Genomic DNA, 14,111 nt, shown 5'->3' with positions numbered 1-14,111 from the left:
GGCAACTTCTACGAACTAAGCCCAAACCCCACTAAGGTTCATAAAAACTTTCATTTTGACTTGTTGGCCTCTTCATTGACGAGGGGAATCCATAAGGGAGAAATGTCCAAACTGGGCTGGCTAATCGGAAGTAACAGCAGGGTCAGAAAGTATAAGAAATCAGCTCACATGACATGTTCAACTAATCCGATCTGCAGCTATAAACCAAGTCGTAGAATATGAGGAGGATCGCAGAAAGCTATAGCACAGTTGTTCTGGTGGTCTAGCGGTAAGACACCGGCGTTGTAAACCAAAGCTACGAGGTTCGGAACCAACGAAAATTTTATAAAATACAAATGAAAGTAATAAGATTTTTTCTGCAATTATATAGCGAGACGTAACATAAGAGGAAGATTAAAGGTCAAAAATATCCGTGGTATTGGTAGCCTATTGGTAAAGTACCGGCGTAGTGATTAAGAGTTCGAAGGTTCGAGACCAAGTATAGTTTTATGATATAGAAAATGAGTTAATATGTTTTTTCTGTAATTATAACCGAAGATGTAGTTTAAGAGGAAGATAAAAGAAAATAAATTTCAAAGGTGCTGGTGGTCTAGTGGTAAGACATCAGCCTAGTGTTCAGAAGGTCCCTGGCTCAAAACCAGTAGGATTTTTGTGAAAAAAAAATGAAAAGAAGAAAACTAACAGCAGTGCAGGAAGTGAAGAGATAGAGATAAGAAGGTGGGGGAGGGGCGAGTGAGGGTAGATTTTTTGCTTTTTTTTGCGGCCGCTCATTAAGACACTCGCCTAAGCGGGTTTTATTAAAATCCACATGGGATCAAAAAGAAAAAAAATTTGGCCCACCGTCCGCCCACCAACCACCCGCCCTTAGGGGGGTGACTTGAACTTATTCATTTGAGACCAAGTTCTATGAGCGAGATTTAGCAAGAAAATGTAATATAACTGCAGCGCATTCTGTTGACTAGAACCTCGTGGATAGCCACGAAGTGAAGTAAACAACGTAACATCATAGTTTCTTACGACCTGACTTACTGTGCTGTGCCAAGCCGCTCCTCCAAAAACTCATTTTATAGGGCTAGGGCGCCAGTCACCGAGGATGAGATCGTGGAAGCCTGGCAACCCACCCATGCCCACCCTTACGGTTATGCAGCAATTTAAATACTTGACACAAGCTTCATCCGCGAGAGTTAACACAGAATTAAATAACATTATAGCGCCATCTGTGGATTGAAACCTGAAACCTGAACATTACTCCACAGATGGCGCTATAATGTTATTTAATTCTGTGTTAACTCTCGCGGATGAAGCTTGTGTCAAGTATTTAAATTGCTGCATGACCATAAGGGTTGGGCATGGGTGGGTTCCCAGGCTTCCACGATCTCATCCTCGGTGACTGGCGCCCTAGCCCTATAAAATGAGTTTTTGGAGGAGCGGCTTGGCACAGCACAGTAAGTCAGGTCGTAAGAAACTATGATGTTACGTTGTTTACTTCACTTCGTGGCTATCCACGAGGTTCTAGTCAACAGAATGCGCTGCAGTTATATTACATTTTCTTGCTAAATCTCGCTCATAGAATTTGGTCTCAAATGAATAAGTCAAAGTCACCCCCTAAGGGCGGGTGGTTGGTGGGCGGACGGTGGGCCAAACTTTTTTTCTTTTTGATCCCATGTGGATTTTAATAAAACCCGCTTAGGTTGAGTGTCTTAATGAGCGGCCGCAAAAAAAAAAAAAATCTTCCCTCACCCCGGTCCCTCCTTCTATCTCTCCCTCCTCCTTTACCCTATCTCCTAACTTCTTTCCATTTTATTTTTCACAAAAATCCTACTGGTTTTGAACCAGGGACCTTCTGAACACTAGGCTGATGTCTTACCACTAGACCACCAGCACCTTTGAAATTTATTTTCTTTTATCTTCCTCTTAAACTACATATTCGGTTATAATTACAGAAAAAACATATTAACTCATTTTCTATATCATAAAACTATACTTGGTCTCGAACCTTCGAACTCTTAATCACTACGCCGGTACTTTACCAATAGGCTACCAATACCACGGATATTTTTGACCTTTAATCTTCCTCTTATGTTACGTCTCGCTATATAATTGCAGAAAAAATCTTATTACTTTCATTTGTATTTTATAAAATTTTCGTTGGTTCCGAACCTCGTAGCTTTGGTTTACAACGCCGGTGTCTTACCGCTAGACCACCAGAACAACTGTGCTATAGCTTTCTGCGATCCTCCTCATATTCTACGACTTGGTTTATAGCTGCAGATCGGATTAGTTGAACATGTCATGTGAGCTGATTTCTTATACTTTCTGACCCTGCTGTTACTTCCGATTAGCCAGCCCAGTTTGGACATTTCTCCCTTATGGATTCCCCTCGTCAATGAAGAGGCCAACAAGTCAAAATGAAAGTTTTTATGAACCTTAGTGGGGTTTGGGCTTAGTTCGTAGAAGCTGCCCTAGTGGCATGGCTCTTTATCTGCATATTTTTACCCTCGTTTTCAGCTCAATTCCTGGAACCTAATCCATACCACTGTCTTATCACATTTTGACATGTGCATGCTTGGCACAGAAGTTCTATCTCGTCTTTTATTGAGATTTTATTCTTATCTCCCAATCATGGAACCTGTTGTCACGTGTTTATAGGCTGTTCTCTACTAACCGTCGTTTGTCCAGTGATTGAAACTAGCTGTTTCTAACGGGCCTCCATCCACCTCAGGACGGAGACGTTCTGAGCTTTTTGTGTCTGTGTGTCTGTGTATATACACCACCTCAGGACGGAGACGTTCTGAGCTTTTTGTGTCGTGTGTTTGTGTGTGTGTATATACACACAGCAGACGATGGATAGAGTCCAAAATAAGCCTAATAGTTCTGCACAGAACTATAATATTGTTTGTGGTTCTGTATGGATATGAAAATTTGTCTCTGACATTAAGGGAAGAACATAGACTGAGGGTATTTGAGAACAGGGTGTTGAGGAGAATATTTGGACCGAAGAGAGATGAAATGACAGGAGGTTGGAGAAAACTGCATAATGAGGAGCTTCATCACTTGTACTCTTGTCGAAGTTTAATTACAATGTTCAAGTCAAGGAAGATGAGATGTGCAGGGCATGCAGCATTAATATGGTAGAAAGGGAATGCCAGAAGGAAAGAGACCGCTATGAATTGTGAGTGAACAGTGTTAAAATGGATCTTAGAGAGATAGAATAGGGTAGTATGGATTGGATTGAGCTGGCTCAGGATAGGGACCAGTGGAGGGCTCTTGTGAACATGGTAATGAACCCTCGGGTTTCATAAATTGCTGGGAAGTTCTTTAGTAACTCCACAACTGGCAGCTTCTCAAGAAGAGCTCGGCTCCATGATGAAATAAAATGTAGTCAGCCATATGCAGTTTTATAGCATGTCTCGAGGAACGAAACCACATTCTCCGTAACTGGAATGGAATTAATAACGTTAGGTTAGGCCTACTGGAGTGTATAATACATTCTAATTTCCTCTAAAGGGATAGCCTTCAGCTATTTTCCATTACCACAAATGCCTCCTATTTCAATCGAGTTTCATACGACCTATCTGTTCCCTCAAACAACTGTTAATAAGTTTGCGGTGGTGTTTATAAATATTTGCATTGTGTAATAATCCAGTAGGAGATGACAGTGACTAATAATGCCGACGACGTCAAAATGCATGTCTGGCTTAATCCCTGTCGTTGATATAACGCCCTCTCATTGTCAGACTTAGTCTGATGTTCATGTAAATTGGCGCACACTGTTTGTGTAAGGAGCTGTCTCGTGGACAACCGTGGGAGCCATCAGAAGGTGGCCACTGGTAGGAGTATTGTTATCCGTACGATGCCTCCAAAGAAACATCTCTCCGCTTGAAGATGGAAACTTTTTTCTTAGAAACACTTCCTGTCACCTAATATCTAACCCTTGTTCATTACCCGCTGCCTCGAAAGTAGGAATACTGCCCAGAATCTGATACTCATTACATGCTGTCCAAAAAGAGAAGTGCACAAGGAATGTGATATACAGGATGTCCGAATTAAAGGTATCCAAAATAAAATAATTATATCTCAGAAAGAATTTATTATACACATTAATGGTTATATCACTACAAAGGGAAACCATCAAAGTTTTTATAACTTTCTCAGTAAATTTCAATTTGGGCTCCCTTCATGGCACGACAAATATCCAAGCTTGAAGCTTGTTTGGTGTTACCGTAGCCACAGCGTCCCTTATGCGGGCTTTCAGGTGTTGCAGGTCGTTGATCTTAACCTGGTAGACAATGTTCTTCACATAACTCCATAAGAAAAAATTCAGTGGGGTTAAATCTGGCGACCTAGGAGGCCAAGCGATTGGTCCACCTCTGCTGATCTATCTACCAGCCATCTCTCTGTACAGGTGATTACTAACGTGGTGGCAGAAATGTGGCAGCGCATGCGCGTAAAAAACTTACAGGCTAGCTTCACCTTACACTAGGCTAGCTTCGCCCTGGAGTAGACTAGCTTCGTGCTGGACTAGGCTAGCTTTGCCCTGGAGTAGACTAGCTTCGCCTTGCACTAGGCTAGCTTCGCCCTGGAGTAAACTAGCTTCGCCTTGCACTAGGCTAGCTTCGTGCTGGACTAGGCTAGCTTTGCCCTGGAGTAGACTAGCTTCGCCGTGCACTAGGCTATCTTCACCCTGGAATAGACTAGCTTTTAAATTGATTAGACTAGCCTCGTGCTGGACTAGGCTAGCTTCGCCCTGGAGTAGACTAGCTTGTAAATGGATTAGGCTAGCTTCTCCTTGGATTAAGCTATCTTAGCCCTGGATTAGACTAGCTTCGAGCTGGATTAGGCTAGTATTGCGCTAGGCTAGGCAAGGCTCGGCTGGATAGGAAAGACGAGACAGGGAACCAGTCAATGAATGTATTACGATGTATGATAGCAGCGGATGTAAACACAGAAGACTGACACAGTCCTTCATATGTAGATGGGTTACTTTTTCCGTGTCCAAAGCTACAGACGATATTATATCTTGTCCGGAATAAAAAGGAGTTTTCTTTGTAAGCAAAACATTGCACTGAACAAGGGCTGTAATATGGAATTGAACGTCTGGAGTGCAACAATGTGGACTCACCTCCGTTTCATGTGCAGGCAGATTACGTCTCCCAGTGTCCAAGATTACAGACAAGTTAAAACCACTGCAGAGTGAAGAGGGGCTACACTGAACGTAATGTAAGGGTCTAAATATGACATTTATGCCTGAAGTAGCCTTTCGAAATGGATAACGGGAGTCGTAACATTTTACTGGCCACTTTTGAAATATCGCAGTCAAGACGCTGTTATCCTCAAGTGCTTCACCGTGTCCGTCCCTTCTCTTTTTAACATAATGCGCCCGGTTCGGGTCACTGCCTCTACACTCTCTCCGCTACATCTTGCAGGGCAGCGACATTTGCAAACCCAATACGAGTTCTTCTTTCATAGAGACGTCCCCGGAGACAAACAGCAGAATATGACGTCCAAGAATAGCCTATTAATTCTGCATAAATTTTTTGGAGAACAGCTTTTTGTATTTCTCCCTGAAACACAGTCACGGAATAAACTGTCACGTGTAGGGTGGTACGCGTGACGAAAATAACGGGTTCTAGTTCGGACGGTTGGCTTTATTAGCACCTTGGTTACAAGTTTTCTTAATCATACATAAATACAGCGCTATCGCTGATTTACACAATTTCCAGTTCACCGTTGACCACACGGAAGGGTCGGAATTCGAATCCCGGTGGGGCTAGAATTTTCACTTGTCCATGTTGTCCAGACCGGTTCTGGGGTCCACTCAAACTCCTATACAATGGGTACCGGGGGGGGCCTCTTTCCTCGGAGGTAAAGCGGCTGGGGCGTGAAGTTGAATACTCACCTCCAACTAGTGTCGACGTCAAGAAAATGTGGATTTATACATCCACTCCCCATACACCTCCATGGCGTAGTGCTTAATTAGTTAGGGGCGTGGCATTTTGTAGATAACAGATTGCAGACGTAACAAAACAACGGGCTAACAAACTGCAGAAACGAACCTTCTAGAATAATCACACAAATCCAAACAAGTGGACGACGCCCCTTATGACATGGAATAGGATTTTACGAAAAAATTTTAATTAGTTATTTATGTTATTTTTAAGTGGACTACAACGCGCTGTTTAGCGCACATCAGAGCAGTGGAACAGTTTAGATGCATTAAGACACCTGAAGATGGCCATTTATGGCCGAAACATGTTGTGTTAAATAGTGAATAAACAATTGTTACATTATTGACGGACTGTGGATACACAGACGTTTAATGATATCCCTTGCTTGGCAGTGATGTATTTTCTGTGGGTGGTCCGTGCCGAGCCTATATATGGAGCAGTGAACACTATTCGAGAAGATTCGACAGGAAGACGTCAATATGGGAGAAGACCAGGACGGAGATCAGATCAGTGATCAGCGAGAGGAGAACCGACAGAAGTTTTCGTGTGGCGTAGTTACAAGGAACATTAAAGTGTGTCCACTCTTCGCAGTTACGAAGTGTTATAATTATCGAGTGTGATAACTGCTTGTAGTTCCGCCTGGCGTACTTATCCAATAAAACAGCTACGTGAAAATCGTAATCCATAATTATTTGTCATGTATGTACGTGTATTTATACATGTACATACAGACATATAGGCCTATACATACAGAAAGAGAGACGACATCAGAGGGCTGAAAACTTGTAAATATATCAAAACCTGTATATCTGTTCTTTGTTTTTTTTTTGGCTAACAGAACACTTTCCCACACTCTGTGTATGAGAAAGTAATAAGCCAATGTTTTCTTGTATTGCATACGTGTACGATATAGGCAACACAGGATCACAGGAAGATCTAAATAAATCTTTGACACATAATTATGACGTCAAGTGGTCCACAAACAGTTGGGTTGAACCACTATAGAAGAAGAGTGTAGCAAGAAGAAAAATAAATGTACCGGATGTAACTTACCGGAAATGAGTCTGGTGCCCACATTTTCCCAGCTGGTCCCATTGGAGTATAATGTTCCTGGACTTAGAGAGGAGAACTTGTTGTCCCTGAGGTCTAGGGACAGATGAGGTATTTTCTCGAGCTTCGCAAATAATCCGGCAGGTAGCTCTTCGATCTGGGTCCCTCTAATCTGCAACCCCAGTTCATAATTCTCCTCTACGCCCTCGAAAGCTTCAGCATCAATGTGTCTCAGTTCACTACCTGTAATTTCCAGATGCCTTAACCGGGGTGTGAATGCCCCCAGCAACTGGTCTGTTAGGGACGTTTCCAAGACACGAACTGAGAGTTTACGTAGTGAGGGTATGTTGGATAAGGCGCTACCGAGACGGAATCGATATTTCTCGATTTTAGGCCACGTCTGAATTCGTAATGACGTCAGAAGACGGAGTCTGGTCAAAGTATCACCATCGAACCGTTCCAGCGGCAAATCTTGGATGGTCAAAGACTGCAGACGGTTGAGGCCTGCAAAGCTGTCCTTGGTGATAATCTGTTAAGGAAACAACTGCAGATTAGGAAATATGCTGGCATACTTATTTTATAATTAGATCAAATTCAAAGAATTGTGCTACATCTTGAATTTTCCAAAATATGTTTTTGACAAGTGATGCCCAAAATTTTACTCACACTTAGTCCATTCTTTCAATCATGTGATATGTATCTTAATGCGCTTTCAAGTTTACTGACAATGTACTATATGAATAATACTAAAATTTTTCTGAATTCAAATGTAAAATATTTCTGTGTGAACGACTCATCTTTGAAATATACAAGAAAGACACATTTCATTTACAGATTTTCTCTTTCAATTTTTATATTCACACAAAAAAACAAACTCCGTGGTTTTAGTCCGCAAATGAACTATACCGACCGAGTGACCGCCGCTTGTCGGCGAAGTTAGTGCCAACTTTAGCGGATAGAGGGTGTCGCATGGTCAGCGTAACGAAACCCCACGGCTGTTAATCTCGGTTTTCTAGACCGGAGCCGCTATTTCCTTGAAATAGCTCCTCAATTATCGTCACGAGGCTGAGTGGACCCCGTTCCAGACCTACTACTTCTCAGGAAATCTGGTAGCGCCGGGAATCGAACCTGGACCTCTGGAGCTGTAGCCAGGAACCCTGACCACTAGACCACAGGCGGTATTCACACAGAAAATATAATTTAGAAATCTTCCATATATCCATATTTATGTACATAACCACTTCTTAAAATATGAGTAGTCACGTATGTCAGTGAATTACGTTTCGAAAATTCAACATGAAAATTAGACAATTGTCATCTATAGCTATGGTTCCGGCGGGCCCTTTGGTCCACGTAGGGAAGGTTAAAGGTATCTGATCAAAACTAAAGTGTATATGATCATAATATGACTGCTGTCAAAAATGCGGCATTAGCCAACAGGATTTGTTTGAATTTAAAAATACAACTTTAATTCTGTAAGATTTGAGGTTCTCACAGCGATGAAGAATACTGTCTTCTAGGATATAATGCCGTGTGGTGGATGGAAGTCAACCGACGTTTCGGAGTAACATATCGCCTCCATCTTCAGGGTCGAATAAGCCAAGCAGGTCCCACCTGTTGGCTTCCAACGGACTATACGGCGTTATATTCCAGATGTAAGGAATTTTTCAACTTTAATTCTGTCAGGATATCTTCAGAAACTGTCATTTTTTCTTATTTATATAAAGTGTTTGTGTGAGCAGAGGGCTCTATCAGAATTTAAATAAATGCCTTTCAAATTTCCCTATTAACTTGTGTTAATGAATAAATTGTTATATTTCTAGAGATACCTAAGTTATACATACTGTCTACTGTTAAGTGAAACCTGTTTACATGTCGGATCATACAAAAATATCAAGGCTGCAATGTTGCATGATCCCAGTAGCAACCAGGGGGCTCTTTGCAGTGAGGATTCATAAGCTGGTGCATTAATGGGGTGCGAACTCAGTGCCCAATGGGGCATTTTTAAGAGCCTCCCGTCCTCTGTCCGTAACGTTGCCAAATCTGGCTTCATCTAAACAACTCTCATACCATAAAGAATGATTCTTAATGATCCCAGGGCAAGTTTTTCAGATGCAGGAAGCAACATTTAATGAATGACATGGCATGCTTACCTTGATACTGTTCTTGGAAATGTCCAGGGTTTTGAGCAGTGGCATGTGGGGCCAGGCCTGAGACGGAACGGATGTGAAGTGGTTTCCATTCAAGTGCAGACTTCTGAGCTTCTTCAGACCTTCTACAGCAGTTGGTGCCATCTCTTCAATGGAGTTGGAGGACAGGTTGAGGGTCACTAGATTTGGGAGCGGTAGATTGGGCGTGACCTTAAGGTCCGTGTCAGCTAGGTTGAGGTGTCTCAGCCTTTGCACATAATGGAAGAGCTCTTTGAAGTTTGCCCTTAAGGAATTGCTGCTGATGTCGAGTTTGAGTAGACCTCCTAAGTTCATAAACACGTTGTCAGGGAGAAGATTGAGCTTGTTGTGTCCCAGGTTGAGTCCAAGTATGTACGGCGTGTCTGCGAACATTGTGCTGTCCAAGTGCTCCACATGATTGTGTGATATGTCCAGATATCTGAACGTGAAACCCACTTCACCCAGTGCACTGCTTGGCAACACAACAAACTCATTATTGGCCAATTCTAAGCGCTCGAGTTTCGTGTTCTGGAACACGTCGCGAGATAGTGAACGGATATGATTATGCGATAAATCAACTATCCGAAGGTTTTCCAAATTTGAAAACTGTTCAGTTTGTAACTGTTCAATATGATTATGTGACAAATCTAACAATTGAAGAGCTTCAATACCTTCAAATGCTTTCTTCCTGACTGTTACTATACCGTTATGTTCTAGGGTAAGCACTTCTAGAAGGTCCAGGTTTCCAAACGCTACTGGATCTAGGCGTCTGATGCTATTGTATCCCATATGGAGTCTTCTCAAAGAATCGGAGAAGCTTTGAAGGAAATTGACAGGTACTTCAGGGACTTTGTTATGACTCATGTCCAGCGTCTTCACATGCAGAGGGGTACCTGTATCCCCCGCATAGAGAGACGAGATCTGGTTCCTTGAAATGTTTATCGTCATGGGCATGATGAACCTTGTCACATTCAAGAAAGTGCTCAGTGAAAACTCCTTCAACTCATTGTTCTGCAAGTCTAACTTTATTAAATTTGGCAACTCAGTAAGTGACCTTGGTTCAAGAGAGTTTATTTTGTTGTCAGATATTACTAAAGTGACCAGTTTTGGTAAATCACTAAAAGCACCTGCCCTCAATGTCCTTATTCTGTTCCCAGATAGCACCACCGTCCTTAATTCACGAAGTGACGTAAATGTTTCTGAATCCAACACTTCAATGTGGTTATATGATAACCTAACATCATGGAGATTTTTATGCACATTAGGATGAAACACTTGGGGTGGTAGGTATTCCAAACGATTCGCTTCTAAATTTAAATAATGAAGTTGGCCAAGTGTGTATAACGCAGTCGGTGAAATAGTGCGAAAATTATTGTTGTCTAATGCCAGCCAAAGAAGAGATTTTAGCGGTTTCAGGAAGTCTTCAGGAAAGTCCTCTCTGTACATCCCAAAACTCACTTCAAGGTTTTCCAGACTATTAGCAACGTCTATGAAAGCTTCAGGATCCACTTCACTGAACTTATTAAAAGATAAACTAAGCTCCCGGAGTCGTGGAGCCTCCCTGAACACATGGGCATCTAAACGAGAGAGTCTATTATTCCGCAAGATTAAAGTATCTAACGAACCACCCCACCTAGCAAAATCTTCCTCATCCACTTCATAAATTTGATTATAACCTACGTTTAGATGTGATAATTTTTTGCAGTCTTTCAGCGCTTCTCTTGGTATTTTACTTAATTGGTTTCCTGACAGCGACAGTGCTCTTAATGACCCTGAGAAACTCTCGAAAGCATCTTCTGGTACTTCACTAATTTTATTGGACGGGATGTAAAGATATTTCAGCCTCTTCAACTGAGTTAATGCTCTTGGGATTCTTTGCAAGTTGTTTTGCTCCAAGTTAAGGGACTCCAGACTATGACTAATCCCTACAAAAGCTTTGTCATCCATTCCTTCTAGTTTGTTCATGGATAGGTATATCCTGCCTGGACTGAGGCTCCTAAAAGCTTGTGCTGGGAGCGTCTTCAGATGGTTGAAGTCGAGGTTCAGTTCCCGGACGGTCATAGAGTTGTTGAAGACGTTGTGAGGTATTGCCTGGATGGAGTTTTCACCTAGGTCCAGCTTGTCCAGCCGCTTGTGGTGTTTGAATGTGTAGTCAGGGAGTTCTTCCAAGAAGTTCCCACGTAGGTAAAGCCATGCTAATGCCCGGAGGTTGTCTAGCGCCTCAGCAGGGAATCTCGCGATGAGGTTATGGGACGCGCTGAGTGTCTGAAGCGACTCGGGAAGAGAGCCGGGCTCGAGTGCCATCATCTGTAACATTACATGAACCGGAAGATCATTGTTTTGCTGCAAGTCTTGTTGTTCTGTCTTGCAGTATGAACAGGTTGTAATAAACGCAAAGAAGTTGTGGTGTGTTATCTTATAGAATTACATTTGATTTATACAGAATAAACATATACAGATAAAAACAAACTCCGTGGCCAGTAGTCCGCAAGCGAACTATACCGACCGAGCGACCGCCGCTTTTTGACGAAGTTAGTGCCAATTTTAGCGGATAGAGGGTGTCGCGTGGTCAGCGCAACGGATCCCCACGGCCGTTCATCTCGGTTTTCTAGACCGGAGCAACTATTTCCTTGAAATAGCTCCTCAAGTGTCCTCACGAAGCTGAGTGGACCCCATTCCAGACCTACTAATAAGTATCGGCCTTGCGACGGGCTGATCACTCATCTAATGAGTCTTACCTTCTGTGTATAGGAGTAAGAAGCTGAAAAATCGGCCAAGGTCTAACAAAAGGACTGTAGAGCCACAGACAATATAAATCGAATTAAATTATTGGTAAAGGAGTCCAAAATACACTGAACCTGTTGAAAATTAAATCTTACAGAATCAGAATTACAGAGCATCCACTTCGAGGAGTCATGAAACTTTCAAAGCATTTTAATAATTAAAACAACATAAGTCTAGCGATAAGTATAAAAAACTTTCATGAAAAACAACAATGCGGCGTTTAATGTGCTGGTATGTACAAAACGTACAAGACTGGACATAAAAAACAGGCCACTAAAATCGTAAGTAAATAAAACCTGACAAATAACAGGGCCAAACATAAGGGGGAATATTTATAATAAACAACCTTCATAACTATTTACTGATTTAGAATGAACAACATTTACATACACTTAGAATTGGTTTTAGATTGAGTTTACAGTGCTGTAAATTCTACTACACTTTCAAGACTCACTTCGTATTTAAAAATGAAAACACTCATATATTAACTGATTATACTGTAAATTTTTTATCCATAATGTACGTACTATTCTCTTATGTACTCAATAATTTGCTATTCCATAATAGAAAACTTGAATTGTCAAGAGACACTGTTAGTGTTAAACCAGTTATTATGAAATCAAAATTTTATGTTTTCATCAGACATTATGTTAAGGTGTTTGAGTAGAAGAGGGGCACTGTTTTTCATAGGGGAGGTAATGAATACCTGAAACAAAGATCATTGGATAAGAGCATATTATTTTAAGAAACTGGGGGAATACCTAATCACCTGCTTTCCTATCATATGACAATGACTGCATAGAAAAGGACGAGTCCAACAATTCTTCTATTGTTAAATGTATTTGTTCCCTAGTGTGTGTGTACCGGTGAACTGTAAAGTGTGTAGATCAGCGATAGCACTTTGGCACTTGTGGTTACGAGTGGTGTGCATAAGGTGTCAATGAATCCAATCATCAAATCCATACCCCGTCTAAAATTCACGCACCCCTACACGTGACAATATACATAACAAGTTTCATAAAGATACGTTGAGGCATTCAGAGTTGATTGAGGTTGGGTACATAGGCAAGTAGGCTAGAAAGTAAAGAACTGTGCTGTGAGGGTGTGGACTGGATTTATTTAGCTATGGAGAGAGACCGATGGCTGGCTTTTGCGATCACGGTAATGAACCTCATCATTCTATGAAAGAAGATGAGGCATTCATAGGCTAACTGAGCGAATCTCAGCTCATGAGAACTCAGTTCTGTGAAGTAAAATCGCTATTCTGTTTCGTGGAAGTGGAAGTGTTGGCAGTATTCCTGTTTACGTAATTCATTTTAGGTTTTCGAGTTTTGTGGCTCAGTGTAAGAACCCCTGTAACTGGGGTCATGTACTATAAGAACGAAGAATTTAAAGAATCATCATATAAAATTTGCTGTGTCTCAGAAATTTCAATTGCTCTTGCGGTACTTTTCACCGATACATTTGAGCGGATTTCAGCTACACGTACGCATGCGTTTTACGAGAAACGTCTCAACTGCTTACTGAATATTTTAAATAGTGCCTTATACTCGTACTTACTTACTTACTTACTCACTCATGCAGCTGAGCCCTTCTGGAGGAGCCGCCAATTCTGCAGCTACTCAAGAATTTCCCAGCATTTTATGGAACCCCAAAGGTTCATTACCGTGTTTATAAGAGCCCTCCGCTGGTCCCTATCCCGAGCCAGATCAATCCAATCAATACCATCCAATCCTATCTCTCTAAGATCCATTTTAATATTGTCCACCCACCTACGCCTTGGTCTTCACAGTGGTCTCCTTCCTTCTGGCTTTCCCACAAATATCCTATAAGCATTCCTCGTCTCCCCCATTCGCGCTACATGCCCTGCCCACCTCATTCTCCTTGACTTGATCATTGTAATTATACTTGGAGAAGAGTACAAGTTATTAAGCCCCTCATTATGCAGTTTTCTCCAACCTCCTGTCATTTCATCTCTTCGGTCCAAATATTCTCGTCAATACCCTGTTCTCAAACACTATACTCGTATATAACTTATATTAAAATTTGCAACATATAGCTACGAGTCACAATTTATATGCACAAGTATAAAACGGGGACACGTGGTAGTGTGCTTGGTTGAGGCACTATGCTAGAAGCCGGAATATCGCGGGTTCCAATC

At 41.8% G+C, this 14,111-nt stretch overlaps 1 protein-coding gene across 3 annotated transcripts in view; it reads right to left on the bottom strand.

Annotated features, from left to right (window-relative positions):
- The window catches only part of LOC111873317 (chaoptin), an 831,716-nt gene that overhangs the window by 14,982 nt on the left and 802,623 nt on the right, over positions 1 to 14,111 (bottom strand). For 2 of the 3 annotated variants that reach the window (XM_033755049.1, XM_023867926.2), the window contains exons 8-9: positions 9,152 to 11,473; positions 7,002 to 7,527 (exon numbers count right to left, since the gene is read on the bottom strand). In XM_033755049.1, coding sequence (XP_033610940.1) covers positions 7,002 to 7,527; positions 9,152 to 11,473 — 2,848 coding nt within the window. Of the gene's footprint in view, positions 1 to 3,336; positions 3,439 to 7,001; positions 7,528 to 9,151; positions 11,474 to 14,111 lie in introns of those variants that run through there. The other variant, XM_033755050.1, reaches the window with a different exon arrangement.

The sequence above is a fragment of the Cryptotermes secundus genome, unplaced genomic scaffold (assembly GCF_002891405.2).
Source record: "Cryptotermes secundus unplaced genomic scaffold, Csec_1.0 scaffold223, whole genome shotgun sequence".
Lineage (NCBI taxonomy): Eukaryota > Metazoa > Arthropoda > Insecta > Blattodea > Kalotermitidae > Cryptotermes > Cryptotermes secundus.
The sequence above is the reverse complement of the archived record's forward strand: the minus strand, read 5'-3'. Positions and strand labels throughout refer to the sequence as shown.